Source organism: Lissotriton vulgaris, chromosome 7, assembly GCF_964263255.1.
Source record: "Lissotriton vulgaris chromosome 7, aLisVul1.2, whole genome shotgun sequence".
In the NCBI taxonomy this organism is placed as follows: domain Eukaryota; kingdom Metazoa; phylum Chordata; class Amphibia; order Caudata; family Salamandridae; genus Lissotriton; species Lissotriton vulgaris.
In genome coordinates this window covers 1,333,262,364-1,333,284,199 of record NC_141695.1, presented here as the reverse complement: position 1 = coordinate 1,333,284,199, position 21,836 = coordinate 1,333,262,364, and the positions used below count along the sequence as shown (strand labels likewise).

The 21,836-nt window shown below is 42.7% G+C and overlaps 2 protein-coding genes across 5 annotated transcripts in view; one reads left to right on the top strand and one right to left on the bottom strand.

The window, feature by feature from the left end:
* Positions 1-365: 365 nt before the first annotated feature.
* Positions 366-12,844, bottom strand: LOC147703630 (uncharacterized). Of its 4 annotated transcripts, XR_015297590.1 has the most exons (4): positions 12,720-12,823; positions 6,687-6,888; positions 5,651-6,201; positions 366-1,772 (listed from the first exon to the last, which is right to left on the bottom strand). XR_015297590.1 is itself a non-coding variant. In XM_086931969.1 (3 exons), exons 1-3 carry the CDS (start codon positions 12,784-12,786, stop codon positions 5,759-5,761), a joined length of 642 nt encoding a protein of 213 aa, XP_086788095.1. In that variant the 5' UTR covers positions 12,787-12,844; the 3' UTR covers positions 366-5,758. The 4 variants fall into 4 exon arrangements, 3 of the variants coding, with proteins under 3 accessions (XP_086788095.1, XP_086788096.1, XP_086788097.1); XM_086931969.1 differs by having other exon boundaries at positions 366-6,201; positions 6,687-6,818; positions 12,720-12,844; XM_086931970.1 differs by having other exon boundaries at positions 366-6,201; positions 12,720-12,837.
* Positions 12,845-12,875: 31 nt separating this feature from the next.
* Positions 12,876-21,836, top strand: part of LOC147703629 (uncharacterized) — an 87,573-nt gene continuing 78,612 nt past the window's right edge. The window contains exon 1 of the mRNA XM_086931968.1: positions 12,876-12,979. The gene's annotated coding sequence lies outside the window, so the exon portion shown is untranslated. The remainder of the gene's footprint in view (positions 12,980-21,836) is intronic.

Here is a 21,836-nt window from a genome sequence, read left to right as displayed (position 1 = left end):
CTATACATTCTTAACATATTCGGAATAACACTAGAAGACACGAACAACTGAAGGTCGAGTCCTCATTTTCCCATAAGCCCTGACCTGTTTCGAAACTAGCTTTTGATCATCGATAAAACGTTGAATACAAAAAAAGTATTTTACTAACATTATTTTTTCTTGCAATCCGTTTTTAGGTTGGGAGATAGATTATGTGCTAAGCAGCCATTAAAATCATGCGTGGAGTTAACCTTTCTGCCTTCAATCTCACTCCAAATAGTGATGCCTGACTTAGGTGAACTGGGACCCTAGTGCCAATATTGGAAAGACATTCCCCCCATACATACAACAATCTTCCCAAATAAATAAACACACCAGACACATTGTTAGTGGAGAAACATTGCTGCAGGTTTATTTGCACACTGAAATATGCCAACATGGTGGGTCAATTTACGGGCAATCCAAGGACAGGCAGCGGAGACACGCCTAAGCTGACCTGTCCACCTGAAGAGCCAATTTGCACTGTGGCCCAAACCAATCGCTTTGTGTATTTAATGTACACAAGTAGACTCCCGTTCACACGCCTAGAACCACAGGGATGCTCAGTTGAAGAAAAAACAAGACATTACAGGGATGTTGGAATTCTATGCTGTAATTAAGTAGTATATTGCAGCCAAGAGTGCCCAGAAGTTTAGGAACGTACTTTGCAAAAACAAAAGGATTAGAATAGTAATACCGAAATGATCTTTACCTCAGAATAGCAGACTACATGCTAGCTAGAACTAATTTACGAGGGCATTTTTTGTCTAATATCCAATTAATTTGGGGGGCAGAGTTAACAAAAAATGTTAAGTTCACTGCCGCACCTTATGTTTCAGCCCCCTTTACGCTACTAAGTGACTTCACGTTTACAGATCACGGTTTTACATGTTGCATTTGTGCTTTAGAAGACTCGGAAGTAGCCATACTCCGTAAATGTATAGAAGTCAGATGTAACCCTAGTCCGTTTTGTTTTATTGTTATCTAGCACTTGTATCTTTCGCACATAACCACGGTGTATGCAGAACTGCAAGTACCAGAATGCAACAGACAGTGGAAAGCTTGAAAACACAAGCACTGAACGCGGAATCTCTGAAATATTTTGAATATAACATCTGCAGGGACACCCGCAGTTCGCATGATGAAGCCTAGTGGCTCATCCGCAGACCCTTCCAGGATGGCCGCACTGCGGCCACAGGGTCTCCGCATTCCAGCTCCTCTGTGATGTCAGCGCAGGCTCCTAGTTTACAGTCTGTGTCCGCAGATTCCAGGCTGAGTGTCGCTATTTTGATGCTGTGAGCAGCAGATTTCAGACTCCGGGCTGCTCGCTTTCTCCCTGGGTTGAGCGCCGCAGCAATCTGTAACCAGAGCAAGGTCTGTTCACTGTGCTTATTTAATGGTCTTTTAGGGAGGAGCGTCGCTGTTTTCAGTGCGGTTTGCCCAGGTTCGAGCTCACAGAAGAGGGAGGGGCGTGTTTGTGATGGGAGCTTTACTCGAGCATCCTCAGCATCTTTAATCTGTGCAGACATGACGAGGACCTCTCGGAACCAGAGCGCGTCTCCCAACCAGTCATGGCGTCAGATTTTTGGGAGAGAGGCTCCCTTGAAACCTATAGGAGTTTTAGGTTTGTTTGTCGGTCGACGGTGATTGTAAGGACATTACCCATGTCAAAAAGGAAGTTCATCCTGGAATCATCTGATGATTACAGTCAGGCTATTACTGCAATTATCTGGGGAAGTCATCCTGAAGTATGCCTGTAGGGCGAAAAATATAAATGTGATGACAAACCTAGACTCATCACAAAAACTACAGTAGGATGGTTTTCTGATTACTTCTACTGGCAGGGAGTGATTACCGTTTACAACTCCACGAATACTAATTGACAACTTCAGGATGAGTGACAATTACTCAAGGATGGGTTCTAGCTAATTTAAGGATGACTGTCAATTATTACAGGGTGATCCTATAAGGATTACTCTGGAAAGATCCCATGACAATTTCTGGATGAGTGCGGATTATTCCTGGATGATCCTATGACAGCTTCAGAATGGCTATTGATTACATCAGAATGGCCCCATTATATTGTTAGAATGAGTGTTGATTACTCTAGGATGACGTGGTGAAAGGGAGGCATGTTTTTGTCCTTGATATTTGGATTTAAGCGGGGACTCCAAGACAAGTTCATTTTCACGGTCTGATGCGTCATTTTTAGTTGTGGATTGAACTGACAGTATTAAGCATGACTTAACCTTGGTTAAAGTTTTGCATTTTGTAATGAGATTTACATTCATATCCCAAAAGGCAGACATATAGGGATTTCATTTGGTATTGTTGCACAATTTGAGTACTTCCTTTATTGAGGATAGTTTCACCCCCTTTTTCCCATAATTATTAAGGGAGTTCGGTTGCTAAATACAGAATTCCATCTTATGTATATAAGGGCCCATCCATGGAGTAATTTAAATATTAAAGCATCATTTGCCCTTTTTAAAACACTGGGTCATAATGCTCCAAAATAACTGGCCAAAGACACCGCTATTGTCGATTCCCTGCTAAATAGTGGTACTGGGACTTTAAATATTCTTGTAAACAACGCGATCTATCTGATCACGTGGGCACCACGCTGGGTCATGGGAGGTTAAAAGTATGTCACTTCCGCGGCTCGAGTTGTTTTCAAGCCGTGGAAGTGACCGGAATAGGTTCTATGCGGGGAGTCGCCAGCTAGCGAGTAAGTGGAAAATGTTTTTTCATATTTTTCTAGACCTTTGACTCACACGGAGCGTTTACCGTGCAACGCCAATCACTAATCGGCACAAAAGTAAATGCGTGCAAAATGATTACAGTTTTAACCATAAATCTTTGTTTGCATTTTGCGAGCGACTTCCGAAAACTCAATTATTAAGATATCACCAAGTCGCCAGATATTATCTAAACGCGACGATATCAGTGTGCAAACTTAAGTGGTTAGCTCTGTTCCGTGTTTTGAGAAGGACGGCTATGTGTCTGAATAATTAATGGGGCATCTTAAGCACGGACGAGCGTTTTTCGTTTTGACACGGAAATAAACGACTTAAATTTATAAATAATGATACTGATAAGGAGAATCATACATACCGGGTCAATGGGAATAAACTCTAATTTCATACTAATTTTGATAGATGCGGACGTGAAGAATTCCCCCACCACGGACTCATGAAGCCTTACATTTAGGATCATCTGAGTAAGCCAACCACAATAACACGATTTTAATTCGTCAGACATTACTCATAATAAGCTGCAGTTGCGATGTTTAGGTTGAAACAACATTATCTACATTGTGACAATACCGATAAAGAAATTGATTTTAGGTCTGTTTTTCCAAATAGATCCTGAGGCAAAAATTTGCCTTTACCTGTGTTTAGGAAACAGTCGGAAAATATACTGAGTGAGTTAAATTAAAATATTGAATGCATGTACCAGAGTCTCCCTGATTCTAAAGCGTGATATAAATAAATTATTACTGAGAGGGAAGCTTAATACACCTGGCCCCCTAGTAATTTTTCGAAGGAATACTGTTTTTTAATTTTTCTATATAATACAGATTTTGGAAAAGAAAGATAAGCCATAATCTTTGTATACGGGGCACACACAAGACCCCCGGATTTTGCGCGAGATTATATGTAACGCAATAATGAGAGCACTACCACAAGAATGTTAGTCAGTAGCATAAGTTTGAGTTTGCCCTTATAATGGATAGGGGTATATGTTTTTATCTAAATGAATGCATATCTTTTTCTGTGTCACTGGGTGTGTGATGGGTAGTTCATAATCATAACTAATATATATCTGGAATTGAAGATATTTTTTTTAAAACATTTTGATTTATTTTGTATTGTTTTTGGTCTCATTTCAGATTCAGATTCCATATCCCTCATAGAACAGAGGTTGTGCACCTGAATTTTTATCAGTACAGCGATTACAAGTAGGTAAAAACACATACGTATAGCTGATTATCTTCCTTCCAATGTGAGTAGGCTACTTAGGGTTGGTCCTGCCCCGTTGGGAGACAATTTACCACTGGTCCTGAGGAATGCTGGGTCGAACAGGACCCTAAAGCTGAAACATGTCGACCGATTTTTAGGACAGGGGGTTCAAATTTACTTAACCCTTTGTTGTCCGTACATTCACACTGTTTTTAATTGAGTTCGAATCCCCCCTCTATTAAAAGTGTTGGTCAAGGGAGTGGTCTACACCCTTTTTAATTTGCACCTGTTTGGTTTATTATCAGGGATGTGGAATTCCTATAGCCCGACGCCCAGGACATAGGCATAATGCTCCCAGAATGCTCTCTGATTAGATGCAAATATTTGCAGAAGCTTGAAAGAAAGATTAATGATTCTTTGCTTACAATATAAAATGTTCCTAAAAAATGAAAGTAGGAGAAACATTTTTTTGCTAAACTACTGTAAAATTTCAGTAACCGCTTCTTCAGCATCATTTTATAAAATGTGTTGATGCATGCTAGTATTTCCCCACAATATTCATATTAGAAAATCAGTGTAACCAGTTTCAATAAGATTTTGGGAAACAAAAATTAATAAGCATTGGCAAAGCCAGTAGGTCTGAAATGGTAGTCAGCTTTTTAGTTTTGGCAATGCGTTACTTGTTTTGGCATGGTTTTTGTAAAACCTTATTGATGTGAGAGCTGCCGGACCCTCACTAATATAACAAACATTGGCAAAAGCAAAAATGTTTTTGGTCTCAAAAAAAGCACACACTGTCACATTAGTTACTGGCACTGAACAAAACTACCCTGTGTGCCTATATGCTCCCTGTGAAAGAGCAGAATGCGGTCATTCACCGTGAAGCCAGCCGATGCAGAGCGATAATTTTAATAAACACCAAAGGTCATGGTTAACGGCAGGCCAAATTAAGGGCCCAATTATTAAAGAGTCTTAAAAGTGCACCCTTGGTATATGTCCTTGCATTAAGGGCAGCTATATGGCTTTCGTGATTTCACAAGAATTTACAGCAGTAGGGCAAGAAATAGTACTCCTAGAAAATATTTGTGAACTGCATTTTAGCATGAGAAATATGCATGTGTAGATTTGCTCATGCGAACACCTGAGTGTTTGCAAGTTTATTTTTCCCTCCAACCACTTTTTTCCTAACTCTAGAAGAAGGTTTACATCTGCCACTGTCAGGAGTAAATTTCCAACATTTCTCAGTATTGGAAAAGATTAGAGAAGAGTTGTTGAAAACCCTTATAACATTCAAGTTAGTAGGTTTGCACAAATTCAAAAGGACATTCCAACCCTGGAACTATTGTTTACCACTACCTTCATTCCAGTATGTAGATCTGCGGAAACGTAGCAACATAAAGGGATTGCTAGTATTCAAACACTACTATGGTATGAGCCCTGGCATAATCAGATAGGCTATATAAGAGCTCTTATATAATGAGATTGCTGCCATAATTTGTCTCCGCACAACATGGCACCAAAGAGACAAGTGGATTTTATTACAGGACAAGTAGATTTATGAAGCAACCTGCCCCATGGACAAGTAGATATTTTAATAAATCCCACATCCCTGTATTATACCCTTACACATACTAACTACAGAAACCTGATGAAGAAACACGGCTACCTACCATGTGTGGGTGCCTGAGGGTTCCTCTTTTCCACACTGGGAATTCACTATCCTTTTGACACAGTTCACTCTCTGATATAAGGCACTTAAGGGTGGTGGACGGGTCGTCTTACCGTTTCTCCTTTTTGAGCTTTGTATGTACTATAGTTTTAGATACTCTTCTGTTTTGGACTGATTTTTGATGAAGGACACGAGCCATCCCTGCTAAAAGGGCCAGGTTTTCAAGTTTCTGCAAACTCATCCGCGAACTTGCATCACCAGGCTGAGAAGTTGTGCTTTCAGCATGAGCTTTGTTACCAACTCTTATATAATCCAGTCCACTCTGCTTGGCTTTTTTGTCCTTGCATATTTTCTCTGCAATTTCTTCCTCTTGTAGTTCGCGTAACCCCCTCTTAAGTCTACCAGCGCTTCCCCGATTGCCACAGTCCATTAACATCTGCTTTTCCTCCAGTGCCCTTAGAAGTAACACCTGTTTTAGACCCTCTGTTGTGCCAGAATAGCTTGCAATTATCTCTTGAAAAATATCCTGAATCATTAGACACTGTTTCTTCACTAAAAAAAAGCAAGAGAAAAAAATATATATTTACATATAAACTTCAAAACAGATAAAAACACATTGACCACTTGCAATATATCTTCCCGCTCTAGCCATAATATATAAATAAAGAGGTATTGATAATAAAGGACAAATATACAATCTATCCATAACCAAGTAAGTAGGTTTTCCTTAATAGACAGTACACATTGTAAGTCTGAACTTGAACCTCCTGAAAAAAGTTGCCTAAATAAAATAGTTTATCCAAAAATGGCTGCCTTATAGTAGTGCCACAAGCTAAACGTTTCAGTCCTTTTCATAAGTGTTACATTTGTCTCTGGAGAGCAATCCAAGGCATATGTGGGGACATGCATGTTCATTTTTACTGTCCATTATTAGATTAATTAATCACAAATGTAGGTTTTTACTGAAACAGGTTGGTAATGTGTACAGTTATCCTGCAGTTGCAAACTTATTATAAAGTTTTACTTATTGTGCTTACCAGATGATTGGAACAGAATCATAGCTTTAAAATCTCTCTCTTCGTGGATTGGCCGACCAGCTTCATCTAGATTTTCGACCAGCCATTTACAAAGAACTTCCCCGGGATTTTCCAAAAGCAGGAAGTCACCATCTATTCGAACACACACAGAATGATCGCAAGTGAAAAACAGGACGTTGAATGAAACCATGATTATGTCCTGCTAGATATAAAAATTAGGAATTAGTTTGTGTGTGGTTTAAGTTTCAGATGTAAAATACAAAGCATATCAAACTGATTAACAGATTTAATTGGAGAAAAGCACCCCAAAAAGTACACTGACCTGGTGCAATTTCTATCTAATATGCCTTGATTTTGGACTACAAAGAAGTGTTTGGGCATGCACTGAAGGCCATTGAGGAAATTACCTAATAATCATCTTTATTTTTGGAGAGCCAGAGTGTATGCTTAGGTCTTGCTGCTCAGGACAAATAGTAATAGCAAAGTAGAGGCATTATGAGAGAAATAGAAGAACTATTGATAAGTGAACTTTCACACTGGGGTTTGTGACGGGAAATCAAGTTACCTATCCCCACAGATGCATAGAGAGTCAGATGCCTGCTACCCTCTGCCCACCGGCACCCCCAACATGAATGAACAAGCGTTAAAAATGCAATAGGTTTCACCTTTTATTAAGCTAAAGATATTAGCTTTGCTAGTAGTATTGTACGTTAATTGTGCAATATGTAATGGCTTTATAAATGAAAAAAAGGCATTACAGTGGCAAATACATAAAGCAAGAGCATTGGCATAGCCAATAGGTCTCCCCTCTGGGACTTTATAAGTGTTTTGCCAGAGGTGTTTGGAAGTTTGGTAAGAGATGACATTTGAAACAAAGTGATGTACAAAGTTCCCCAAATGATAGTGTAGCTGAGTAGTGTTAGAACCTGAGATGCCAGGTCACCTAGGGTAGCCTGGCCTAGGGGTAAGACAAGCAATTCTAGAGGCACAGTGTGAAGGTTGCAGACCACCCAAAAGTAAATCCACGCAATAGCACTTAAAAAGGACACTACACCAAATTGTTGTAAAAATACGTACTGGTTTATAAAAATAATTTCTTTGTATTTTTACTTTTAGGATTCACAATTAAATTACACTTCAGTTTGTGTGGAATATAGCAGGAATACTTCTCAATTCTAAATCATATTAACCACCAGCATTTATAGAATAGATAGATCACTTAACCAAAACTGGTAGGTAACTCTGACACTTGTTTTAGCTCAGTTAGGCATCTACTGTACTCTGTTTACTGTATATCATTTCTTATCACAGTATTACTTTATATTTGGCAAGATCAGCACTCAAAACAGATTAGAACAACATTTTCCTTTACAGGGATAACATTACAGTCCTCTTTCTAATCCTGTTCAGGAAGGAATTGTTTAAACACCACTTAAGTCAGCTTTAAATGAAACCCTGTCAGGGACTCCTCATAGACGCTGTACTCCCAGAGTCAGAGTCTCAATTCACAACCAATTAAACCTGTGGAAGACAATCCCCCACGTAGCTACCTCCTTACTTGTGGCTGATGTTTAGATAGTTCTGCGCCAGAGGACAAGGATTATCCGGCGTGAGGGGCTGGGGAAACAAGGCTAAAGAGGCTCCCACGCCTCACCAGACTCCTCGGCTCGAGCCTGCTCTTCCGCGCTGCTCTCGCGCTAAAAATTACTCAGGGCAGACACAAAACCCCCTCACCTCTGCCGGGCCTCTTCAACTCTCCCTCCCTGCTCAGGCCGGCTCCTCAGCGCGGCGCTCGAGCAGGAGGAAGCAACCTGATTACCCGGCCAGCTGCAGAAGCCTCCGGCGCCTCTCCTCAGCGCTGCGCTTGGGAGACACTCCTCCGGCGGGCATGCGCAGTAGCGCTCCTGTCGTTTCCGCCTCTCCCGGCTCTCTCCAAAGACGGACACTGCTCCGGGCCTGCTCACCTCGTTGCCCCTCCTTCCGGGGACATCCGCAACTGACGGGGCATGCGCGAAGGCGCTCACACTCTCCCTTCAACTGGGGACACTTCAGACACCGCGACTAAAGCGCGGATGGCGCCCCCGGGGTCCCGCTCTCAAAGGGAAGCCTCGCTAGGCTTCTCAGGCTCAGTGGTGTTTCAGAGGTCCCACTCCCAGATCACTTCACGCTTTCCACCCCACAGGCAGAGGGGCTTACCACACACCACAGGACCAGTCAATGGTGAGGAAATACTACAGTTGTTCAGAGAAGATATTTCCTTTCTTCACTAAAACGAGGAGGAAGGGGGGCTCCTTCAGGATAAAGCCAGAATCTACTTTCTTAGCGCTAACCCCCTATTCCTCCTTACTGGACAGACTAGGGCTCAGGGGAACTCTTAATTCAGCTCCCAGGGCAGGGTTCTTCTTAGCTTCCAAAACCATCAGAATAAACCCCTTCACCTATCCGCCCAGGATCAGCAGGATGGGCTAGCTTGGCTAGGACAACAGGAAATGGGAGGGAAAGAAACCTAGACAGAGGGCTACTCTTGTAGAGGAAACCACCCTTCAGGATCCTACCCCTGCCAGACCTCAACCTTCACTCTAGCTGCTCCTCACTGACAGACAAAATGGCTGTCCAGCATTCCGCCTTATATAGGCTGCCCTCTCAGTGGTCCAGAATGGACCAGAAGGTTCTGGAATACCCTATGCTAGGCTATGGCCAAGTTCTGTGTGTGACAGTTAGGGCAGTTGGTGGCCACCATTTTAGGTGGTGCCAACTTTCCTGTCAGAACAGGCCTCTGGGCCTGAGGTAAAAGATTATGAGGGGGAGAAAGAACACCTATTCCCCTGGCCAACACCTTCAAAAAGTCAGTAGACAAAAATTATTAAGGGTATGAGGGGCAAAAAGGGGACAAAATAAATAATAATGAGGAGGGACTACGTCAAAAAGCCAGACAGGTCTAACAAGTAGTCTCTCTCTCTCTGAATAGGTGTGAGATCCAATAATCAGGGAACCTAAGGGATCCCTTGTCGGAACTTAGGATGCCTCACACAACTAATTAGCTGGATGAATATTTCCATCCCGCATGATGGTTGTCTTGACTCATCATCGGCTTCCTGCTCCAACGTCAGGCCGGCGCTGCAATGCCTGACGGGTAGCACTAGATGCTACACTTTTGTGGAGTTCTTTTGTTCCTTGCCGTTTGTTGAGTGTGTGTGAGGGGCCTAAGGAGGTGAAGTAGTGAGCGTGAACAAGTGCATTAAAAAAAAAGGTTAGTTTAGTCCACTAAGACACTTTATTCATGTGGCTAACTGCCTTGTTAAAATGGTGAAGGGAGGGGTACCGGGACTCAAAGATAATATAGTTTGGTCTCGTTCAACCCTCACCTGTGGTCGGTCAACATGTTTCATGCCATATAGGCAATTCTTCAGGACCTAATAAATGCTCATAAACTCATAGAGTGCCCAACATGGGCTGCAATGTATGTAATATACCACCTGAAGGGTCAGGAACCAAGACAGGCGGGGGTTCCTGTGTGGAGATCAGCCCCTTTAAACCCTGGAGAAGGTCCCCACAGACTGTTCTTGTGGGACCTCTGCTTCTAAGTAAATACCCAGTAAGCGCGAGGCCCTTGCATCTAGGCACCTACCCCCACACTTCGGCGTGGTGAATCACGCAGAACAGCCGGCTGTGGGGACCCTCTCCAGGGTTTAAAGGGGCATCCTAAGTTCCGACAAAGGATCCCTTAGGTTCCCTGATTATTGGATCTCACACCTATTCAGAGAGAGAGAGACTACTAAGCTACTCTATCATTTGGGGAACTTTGTACATCACTTTGTTTCAGGTTCTTAGGACAGGTACACTGGACCCCTTGAAATAACGTCCTTTTTAGGTCCCTCTTTGTTGTTCACAAGAGATGAAATTTAACATAAAGGGATCCCATAACTCGTTGACACATGCAGTACCCGCAGTTCAAACGAGAAGAGGGCATGGGGAAACCTCTTATAAGATCTCAATCAATGGGGAGAGAAAGAGAAAGAGAGAGAAAGAGAGAGAGAGAAAGAGAGACCACATTTCCCCCGACCTTCGTGCCCTCAACTGGTTACCTTTTGGGGCCAGAATCCATTTGAAAATCGTCTGTATTACTCATAAGGCATTGCACCAAAAAACACAGAGATACCTTGCGGAGAAACTACTACTATCGGGTGGTAGCAGAACTAGGAGTTCTGGCAATCTTCTTCTTAAACCACAACGTTTCTCGAAGAAAAAAACGTATAATCGTACATTCTCAGGAATGGCTCCCAGAATTTGGAACGCCTTACCCACAGAAACAAGACTGAATCCGTCTGCTGCTCTCTTCAAAAAAAGAAGTGAAAGCGATCCTCTTATCTAGATTCACCTGAACTTTCTTATATATACACTTGTGGATATGTACTATTTGCTAACTTTTTAGCAGGAATGCATTTGCTTAATTCTTTATATTCTTATGTATTTGTCAATCACCTTTATGTGCCTGTAAAGCACTCCAATAACCGCAAGGTCTTGTTCGCGCTATACAAAACTGTCAAAATAAAAAATAAATAAATAAGGAGAGAGAGAGCGCGAGAGAGAGCAGGAGCGAGAGAAGCATTGGGCCAGGTTGCTTTGTTGGAAATGTTGCCTGCGCAGCTCCGGTCGAGACCCCAGCTCGAGGTGATACATAATCCTTCATTAAGGCAGGTAGATGGATTTACCGCGTACCAGCCGCTGTGTAAACACCGCCACCAGGACACGTAGGCTCCTGGGGCAGAGTGTCGCTTGGCCATGATTGAAACCCAATCGGCTGGAATTAATAGGAAATATTAATGTGATTTATCTCAGGGCTCGATCCCTCTGCCTCAATACTTTAGCAGTAGATCAGGTTGTAACTGGATAATATATGGCTGGGATCGATAGTGGCAGATGTAACAAGACCGGCTTCATTTTTACAGAGATCTTAGCGGTCAAGGTAAATTAGCGCAAAAGGGGAATACGTAATAGGCCCTGTCTCAATAATATATACAAACGAGTTAAATACATTGCATGCACATGGAACGAAACCAGAATGATAGCCAGTTTTGCGAAAGTAGATATTGCAAGATGTTGGAATGCATCGGACTAGGTTTCCTATATAGGGCGTAAACCTCAATCGCCACAGGCAACCAGCCCTTTCAATTACACAAATAGCAAACCAAATAAGGAACCAGCATTACAACGGCTAAGTTATTTGAAGCATTTATCCTTATGCTTTGAAACGCATCCATGAAAACTGCCAGTGTTTTAGAAGATGTGCTGCTCTGCACACTACACAGCTTGGGGAACGTGACCAGGATTCAACAATAGAGCACACATTCATTTAGTAATGAAAGCTCACTACAAGTTGCAAGGACCCAAGTAATGCTCAGCAATATACAGTATTCACATAAATAAATGTGTTTAGCCTTCTTTGATTGACAACTTTTCAGTGGATCGAAAACTTCCATTTGGTCGAGAATTACATGCAGGTGCACTTGGAACCAACATGAGACCTACAATACACGGGCAGTAATGTATTTTTCCTTACGGCGAAGAACTTGCTGTAAAACAATTTTTTTAGGCTTTTTGCATTTTTCCACAACTTACACAGGCACGCGCTACGTCACACATACACAAAAATACACATGCTCAAACACAAAAGGTGCATATTAAACAAGCAGGCAGGCTGATACAGACAAACATCAAACACACATAATGCACACACATTGCAACGCAGGCATTCATTATAACACGTACGAAGCACACACATTCAGGGAGCTGCGTCTGAATTTGGCCCCTTAATGAAAACTCGTGCTTTCCGAAAAATGAGGAAGCTGGTATGGGACGGAATTTGAGCAGCTGGGACCGCGAGCGGAGGATCGAGATCGATGCTGCTCTTTTTTTTAAGAAAGGCAGCGCTATGAATGTGGGCTCTGACCCAAGATGGGTGCGAGCAGATGTAGCGTGGAGCTTGCCCTGATGGACTAACATCTACCCCCTGGTAGCAGCTGCAGCATTTACCTGGGTATACGCTGGAATCGATGAAGGAAGTGGAGTTGGAAAAATAAAAAGACCGATTCCAATCCATCTGACCCTTTCATGGCCATTGCACTCACGGCGGTCTTCGTTCTGGCCGCAGAGCAATGACGTTACTTCCGGCGCTCCCGGATGTGCGTAGGCTTTTGCAAGAGGAATCCTCCGGCTTCAGGTATATGCAAAGGTGCTCTCCATTCAGGACCTGCGGTTCGAGTCCCAGCCAGCCGGCAGACTGATGGTTTACAGTAGGTGATTTTGGCATTGTGTTCGAGACAGCTGTGCTTTTTAAAAATGTATTTTAGTTTTGTGATGGAGTGAATTCGGCAGTCACCATGACGACAAAGCTTGTTTTCCTTTGCAAGACCTATTCCTCGGGCCATGAGCAGGTCTGTCCGCAGTTGTTTATTGAGTCTAACAATCGGATTCCACTAAACTATGTGTTTATGGAAATACTCTATGAAGGATGTGCAGCCTGGGGGTACAGAAAGTATCATTTGCAATCACAGCAGCGCCTCCCGGCATTCCGCATTCATAATCAGTTTGGGGGTTTGTAGGGCTTTTGAATTTTAGGGCGTACATGGTCATTTTAGGGTTGAGGGTGGGTTTGTGTTCTGGGGGGCCAGGTGTAATTTAAGGGTTTAGAGCATGTTTGGGTTTGGGATGCGAGGGTTAATTTTAGGGTTTAGGGTGTGTTTGGGTTTTAGGGTAGACGGGTTAATATTGGGGTTTAGGGTGTGTTTGGTGTGCAAGGGTTAATTTGGGGGTTCAGGGTGTTTTGGGTTTTGGGGTGCAAGGGTTAATTTGGGGGTTCAGGGTGTGTTTGGGTTTTGGGGTGCCAGGGTTGGTTTTAAGGTTTAGGGTGTGTTTGGGTTTTAGGGTACAAGGGTTAATATTAGGGTTTAGGGTGTGTTTGGGTTTGGTGTGCAAGGTTTAATTTGGGGGTTGAGGGTGTGTGGGTTTTGGGGTGCCAGGATTAATTTTAGGGTTTAGGATGTGTTTGGGGTGAAAGGGTTATTTTGGGGGTTCAGGGTGTGTTTGGGTTTTGGGGTGCCAGGGTTAATTTTAGGGTTTAGGGTGTGTTTGGGTTTGAGGTGCAAGGGTTAATTTGGGGGTTCAGGGTGTGTTTGGGTTTTGTGGTGCCAGGTTTAATTTTATATTGGGGATCAGGGTGTGTTTGGGTTTTGGGGTGCAAGGGTTAATTTGGGGGTTCAGGGTGTGTTTGGGTTTTGGGGTGCCAGGGTTAATTTTAGGGTTTAGGGTGTGTTTGGGTTTTGGGGTGCAAGGGTTAATATTGGGGTTCAGGGTGTGTTTGAGTTTTGGGGTGAAAGGGTTAATTTGGGGGTTCAGGGTGTGTTTGGGTTTTGGGGTGCCAGGTTTAATTTGAGGGTTTAGGGTGTGTTTAGGTTTGGGGTGCAAGGGTTAATTTGGGGGTTCAGGGTGTGTTTGGGTTTTGGGGTGCAAGGGTTAATTTGGGATTTCAGGGTGAGTTTGGGCTTTGGGGTGCCAGGGTTAATTTTAGGCTTTAGTGTGTGTTTGGGGTGCAAGAGTTAATTTGGGGGTTCAGGGTGTGTTTGGGTTTTGGGGTGCCAAGGTTAATTTTATATTGGGGAACAGGATGTGTTTGGGTTTTGGGGTGCAAGGGTTAATTTGGGAGTTCAGGGTGTGTTTGGGTTTTGGGGTGCCAGGGTTAATTTTAGGGTTTAGGGTGTGTTTGGGTTTTGGGGTGCAAGTGTTAATATTGGGGTTCAGGGTGCGTTTGAGTTTTGGGGTGCAAGGTTTAATTTGGGGGTTCAGGGTGTGTTTGGGTTTTGGGGTGCCAGGGTTAGTTTTAGGGTTTAGGGTGTGTTTGGGGTTGGGGTGCAAGGGTTAATTTGGGGGTTCAAGGTGTTTTTGGGTTTTGGGGTGCAAGGGTTAATTGGGGGTTCAGGGAGTGTTTGGGTTTTAGGGTGCCAGGGTTAATTTTAGGGTTTAGTGTGTGTTTGGGGTGGAAGAGTTAATTTGGGGGTTCAGGGTGTGTTTGGGTTTTGGGGTGCCAGGGTTAATTTTAGGGTTCAGGGTATGTTTGGGTTATGGGGTGTCAGGGTTAATTTTAGGGTTTAGGGTGTGTTTGGGTTTTGGGGTGCAAGGGTTAATTTGGGGGTTCAGGGTGTGTTTGGGTTTTGGGGTGCCAGGGTTAATTTTAGGGTTTAGGGTAAGTTTGGGTTTTGGGGTGCAAGGGTTAATATTGGGGTTCAGGGTGTGTTTGGGTTTTGGGGTGCAAGGGTTAATTTGGGGGTTCAGGGCGTGTTTGGGTTTTGGGGTGCCAGGGTTAATTTTAAGGTTTAGGGTGTGTTTGGGTTTTGGGCTGCAAGGGTTAATATTGGGGTTCAGGGTGTGTTTGGGTTTTGGGGTGCAAGGGTTAATTTGGGGGTTCAGGGTGTGTTTGGATTTTGGGGCTCCCAGCTGCAGGAGGTCAGACGTTTATCTGCAATTCATTGTGCAATTATCCAACAGTTAGCATTTTTCTGGAAAACTGAAACCAAAGTGGTGGACGTGCTCTTTAAATAGACAAGCAATTCCTGTTAAAATCACCAGACGCAAAAACATCTTATTGAAAACACAATAGTACCTTTGAAATATTCAGATGCTTATTTTCAAATCACCCAAAGTCATCAGGAACAATGTCATCTTGTAAAGTTATCGGAGAGTCATTTAAAAAGTCATCCTCAGATCATCAGGAATAATGACACCTTCTGAAGTCAGCAGATACTAATTTTCAAGTCATCCTTAAATCATCACGAATAATGACACCTACTAAAGTCATCAGGTACTCCTTTTCAAGCCATCCTTGAATCATCACGAATAATTATATAGTCATCCTCAAATCATCAGGCTGAGCTTCTGCAGCTGGCTGATGACTTCAAGAGTTTGATGATGTCTGATGACGTGTAAATGACTTCTAAGGTAGTTAGATGATCATCCAATGACTCCGGGATGGCTTCTAAAGTAATCCTGTTTGACCTGGGTAATGGGTTAAGGCCCATACCACATTTGAAGAGTTTCCTAACCTCTCGGCCATCCGAAACTGACGAATTCTGCAGCTAGGTTTGGGAGTTTCTTAAGGTATAGATCTAAAGAGCTTCATTACTCTGCAGGCTGGCATTGGCTGCTTCACACACACATACCTTTTGGCTCTGGGAGCTTCCTAACATACCTAACCAGGCCTAGTTTGCTTCCTGACCCTCTGCAGTTTTGTAAACTACCCAACCCTGGTACCACGGCTGGGTATAGCAGTCAAGTTTTATTATGTCATGTGTGAGAAGCTTATGCAGTATTTTTTCTGTGCCTTCTTGTACTTGTAGTCTTGTTTGCTTACCTCTTTTATAGTTGCAAGGTTACAAATGCAAAGAAAAACCCTGCACTGGATGTGCGACACACACCTGAAGTATGGGAGTTTTTTAATTGGAACTTGTAATGTGAGAAGCGTTCAAGTGACTATACCATGCTCTATAGGAACAGTCTCATATGAATGAAAATATTAACGGGCCAGGGCATGAAAATCTGTCCAACAGCGTCACTAAATTAACTTTCGTGAAAACCACGGTTAAAGCATTCTCCTATATTTGAGGATTGCAGTATGGCAGATTGTGTTTTTAAAGTTGAATGCTGGTCCCCAACATATGAGCAGCAATGCTTAGGTTCCTTGACCAGGGTAGCCCCCTCGTATCGTATTCTGCACCTAGGGAATAGTGCATAAATCTCTTAGATAATGAGGTTCTGTTTTGAGTCATATAAGGGTTTGTGTGTGAAGAAGAGGGCCTTAAACACATTTTTTTTGTTTAGCTCAATGCCAATATAGAAATGTAATGTTCACAAAGACAGAGATGGAATCCTTCCTTTTTGGATTTAAAATTGGCATGGCTGCCACCTTTTGAACCATTTTTAATTTTTTAGTGAACTTTTAATGACAGTTCAGGTAGATAGCCTTACAGTAGAGTAGCCTCATAGAGAAAAACATTAACAATGTGCATGTGATAAGACAAAGTAAAAAAGTATATAATACGTTTCTGAGTGCGTAGCTGGAATATACCTTGCCACGGTTTTAAATGCAAAAACAATAAGGTGATGGATGAAATTCTTGAATTAATTTCTGGTAATTGCTTGGGCCGCATCCCAAAGTATCTTTTTTTGCCTACTATGCCACCTCAGTTTGGAATAAAGCTGTACCTAACTGATGAGCCCATAAATAAATAGGGCGAAACCGGTCCTTGGTTGATTGTGTTCCGGTTGAGGGAGGACCTGCTCAGCAGTTCGGGCTGGACTGTTCCAATTTGAGCAGGTTCGACAGTTTTGTATATAGCTAGGTCTAAACTGAGGTGACACTGTGTGCAAAGTAACAGTGGATTGGGATGCGGCCCAAGTAATTACCAGTAGCTGAGATTAATTCAAGCATTCCACCCATCACTTTTTTGTACACTTTGCTGCGATGTTAAAGCTCATCAGGCCCGGATATGATCTATAGTCGTCACAGTTCTGGGAAAGCTTATAAATCACATCTGACCCTGATGTGGTCTAACACTGCAACAAAGCGTGGGTATGGGTAGCTTCCCAACCCTACTGTCAGTCCTGGGAAATGCTTTTCAACCACATAGCCAGGCCTGGGGTTGGTGGTGGTGCGGGGCTTGGATAGCTTCTTGGCCTATAACCTGTGTACTCTAGTATGGACGCAAACACATGGGGTGCTTCTCCAACCCTGCAACCAAACCTGTGGAGCTTCTCTGTCTTATATTCTTTCCTAAAGGGCATGAACACATGCAGCCTGCTTTGGAAGCTTCTTAACACACACACAAACATTTAGAAATCTATGACAATGTGTTTCACAAGGAAAAGTGTAAAGTGACAAGATCACCACCCATGCACATTTTCTGCGTGGAAGTCTAAGTTTGGAGGAAATACTCTTCTGTAAGGATAATATTTCACATTCCTCACAGAATTTCTATGTATGAAACAGGGTAATTGGTACTTTAAAGAACCTTATCTAAAAACTTTACAGCGTCAATACATCATGTTCTAGTTGCCACACATTATTTGAGAGCTCCTAGGTGCATTCTAGCTCCGGACTCTAATAATAGTAAAAAATAATTTATGGACTGCTGACGTGGGGTGGGAGGGGCAATAAAATAGAAACAGATCTCTTTCTGCTGCCAGAATGTTTTCTTGTCTCCTAATCTGCATCATTCCTCATTAGAGGGTCTATGTCCATCAAGAGGGATTTCAATGATCTTAAGTTGCAAGCGTCCCTTACCAAATCAACCTATCAATCAGACATTTAATTTATTGGTTGATAAAAACCACACATGTAAAACCAATATAATGCATATAAAATCAATAATTCTGTACTTCAGGCCTTTTAAGCACCAATGTGCCCATCACAAGCGCATAGAGCCAGACCTAAATACATGCCATACACAGACAAATAAGCTAGCAATCAATTTGTCTCATTGTTCAAACAACAGTTTAAAAATGTGGAGATTTTGACTAATTTAAAACCATTGGCCTTCCTATATTGTGTAAGTGGGGCCAGGGAAATCACAGAAAGTACATTATAAAATACGGAAATAAGTATGTGATCACAAAGAATCGTACTGGCTGGAGAACATGCAAATATCCAAGGCTTAATGTGCAAGGGGGCAAAAACGGAGTAAATATTTTTGAGATGTTACCTCATCTTGCGTCCTCTGCCAAGGGTGAGCTCACAAAACATTGTCAAAATGTTTAATGCAAACATCAACACTACTGAGCAAAAAGGCATTATCAGGATGCTTAAAGGGTGCATTAACACAATTGTGCAATGAGGCTTAGGCAGTTTGAACCTATTAAAAAGCTTCCTCCCACCTGCCGTGTGAAAGTTTATCTGCACAATGCTTTATCAAAAGGGCCTAGTGCTATGAGCTTGGAGCAGTTGTACAGCATACATAGTGCAGCTGTGCAAAAAAGCATTGTCAAAGTGTTTGGCAGAAGCATTGACAGGACTGTGCAAAAAGGCAAACTTGTACCACACTCATTTCAGCCTCGTCGGCTTGGTTGCGTGGTGCAAATATTGATGCAGCTGTGTAAAGGTAGCATTTACTGTGGAATCAGAGCATCCAGTGGTAAGCAGAAATGAGGCCATGCCTCATGATTGTTACCTGACCGATCGTTTAATTGGTGATTGATAGCGACTCCAGGGTAGGGATCAATAATTCTCTTTTTCTATCCCTAGCAACCCCTCATGAATTAAAAGTGTTCTATAAAACACTTTCTAACCCATGGACAACATTCATGTTAGGATTGTAATCTGTTTGTCAAAATTGCAAAAAACTGCACTAGTTGAATGTTCAGCATAGCATTCTGTGGATTTAAAGCCTCTTCGGCCGCAATCCAGCAGGTTCGAGCATCTAAAGCTAAGAACTCCTTATACAGTAATGACCGCCGGTGTACTAGCAGATTAGGGCACACACCCAGTACATGTACATTTTGCCTGATGACACAAGAGGCACAATGCATCTTGCGTTTGGGCCTTCTTCTTCCCACTTTGGGACAAAATCGAGTGTTGGAAGGGGTCCAAGTCACATCTTTATCAGTTCCCTCTTAATTGTCAATGAGAGTGCTGCCTCGAAACAGGACTGATCCTTGCTTATGTTATATGAGTTTATTACGAACCACCTATGCAATCGTTTTGTCAGTGTCGCTTTTTCTTCCCAGCTGCTTTTCTGCTGAATGCATTTGTTCACACATTTCTTTAAAGTATAGTCAATTCAATAAACTTTATTCGGTTTAAAAGTGTAAACCATAAAAGTTACGCAACAAAAATACAATATAAGTGACAGTGCATTGTTAAAAAGATATCCAGAACAGCAAAAACACGTGAATAAATAATTAAAAAACCTGGGAGACACTCATTACTGGTCCATATAATGTCTACAGTTGACAGTTGCTTTTAAAAAACCCACAATAAAAAATATACAGTCCTCTTTCAATAATTGGAGTTACACCAATGCAAGTCGAATCTGCCTGAAGTTCAATCTTTTTAAAAGAGGAACAGGGTAGCTTTTGCAAGGGAATTCATACAGTTGACATAAAAACATAAAATGCAGCATGTCCTGAGGAGACTTTCTGTCGCAGCCGCAGGGAGCTGCCACTGTACCTGTAGTAAAACATTTAGGTCTGGCAAGCAGGAGGTAAAATAGGTTCAATCGAAACCTGGTTAAAAGGAATTTTTCGTGCGTGGACAATGACCCCATAAGATAAGGCTCAGCTCACGGGCTTGTTTTGAGCATTATGTATGCCCGCACCCTTGGTTTCTGTACCTCCTTTGCTTCTCTATCCAGGTTTCTACCTGTCAAGAAGGCGGTTTTAATTTCCTCCACATCTCTCTTAGTAATGTTTTCCGGGTTAGAGAATAAAACCCCCGCCCTAACCTATCAAGCTTTTCCTTGCCATACCTCAGCCACGGAATACGAGCTGAGTTGTCAAGTAACATGCAATCTTTTATAATCAAGTTAGTCAGCGGGAGGTCTGGGTTCAGCCAACACTTTAACCAAAAAATCAGTGGACGTAGGGAAAATGCATCATTTACATACGGGACCCCCAATTCCTCGTGAACCGCTAGATTGGATGTACCTCGTGGAACACACAAAAGCCGTTTCAGGAAATCGTTTTCCTCTATTTAGAGGGATTCTCCCACATTGTATCCCCAAATTTTGCTGCCATATGAAGCTATGGCCAGGCTTTTAGCCTGGTACACTTGAAGCATAGCTCCGGTGGGTTTCTTCCCTAATTTGGAAGCAAAATTGAAGACTGCTGCATTCGCCCTGACAACATCCCCTTTTTTTCCATACTAGTGGGCCCCAATTAAGCTTGTTGTTGAAGAGGACCCCTAAATATGAGAACACATTTGTGTGGGGAATTTTTGAGTCTCCCACTCTAATTTGAAAATTCTTCTTTGCCGGCTTCCCCACTTGCATAACGTAGGATTTGGCATTATTAATTGCCAGATGCCTGTCAGACATAAATCCTGCGAAGGCGGTTAGCAGTAATTGTAAACCCCTTTTGGTCCTGGATATGAGGACCGCGTTATCCTCATGTAACATGACGGGGATCCCTCGCCTTCCTACCCTTGGACTGTCAGCCCCAGATGCATGTAAAACGTTATCCAATTCATTAATATAAAATTAAAATAAAAAAGGAGCCAGTGTACAGCCTTGCCGGACTCCCTTATTTATGTTAAAATCCCTCGTAACACGCAGGTCTTGTGAGAACCTAACATTGGCTTTGGTTGACTTATGTAAGTCCTCCAAAAAATGTACAATACTGGTCTCCACGCCCATTGCCCTCATGGACTGCCAAAGCTTATTCCTATTGACACAATCAGAATCTGATGACAAGTCCATGAAGGCAAGGTGAATAGTCCCAGGGCGAGCGATGGTGTATTTACTCCGTATTAGGTAAAGGTTAAAACATTGGGCAACTGTAGACCATCCCTGTCGAAACCCATACTGAGCTTCCGACAGTATCCTCTTATCCTCTGCCCAGGATGATACTCTTTGAAGGAGGACCCTACCCACCACTTTTACCACTGACTCTATAAGTGAAATGGGTCTTTAACAGTTAGGGCTGCCTCTATCACCTTTTTTAAAAACAGGGACTATTGTAGAGGTTGCCCAGGACGGAGGACATCAGTACTGAGCCGCTGCATTAAAAACGGACTCCAATATCTGTGCCCAAAAGGAGGGGTCTGCCTTAAAAGATCTGGGGGGATCCCGTCAGGACCGTGTGCTTTTCCAGCAGTTAGACCTATTATGCCTTCCTGAATCTCACCCCTCTCAAATGTTAGAGCTGCCTCCTGAATACCATGAGGAGTTCCTTGCTTGTGCTCAGGCAGGCAGTCAAACATGAGTTCAAAATATGATTCTCACTCTTCCTCAGCTATGTGACAATCGAGCCCCCCCGTCCTGATCAAACAGTGGTTTGTTGATCACACTCCAAACCTTCGAACTGCTTCTGAGAGTGCCAGGATCCAGCAACTCCCTCCATGCTTCCTCCATCAATGTACCCTTTTGTACTGTGAGGGCCAACTTATAT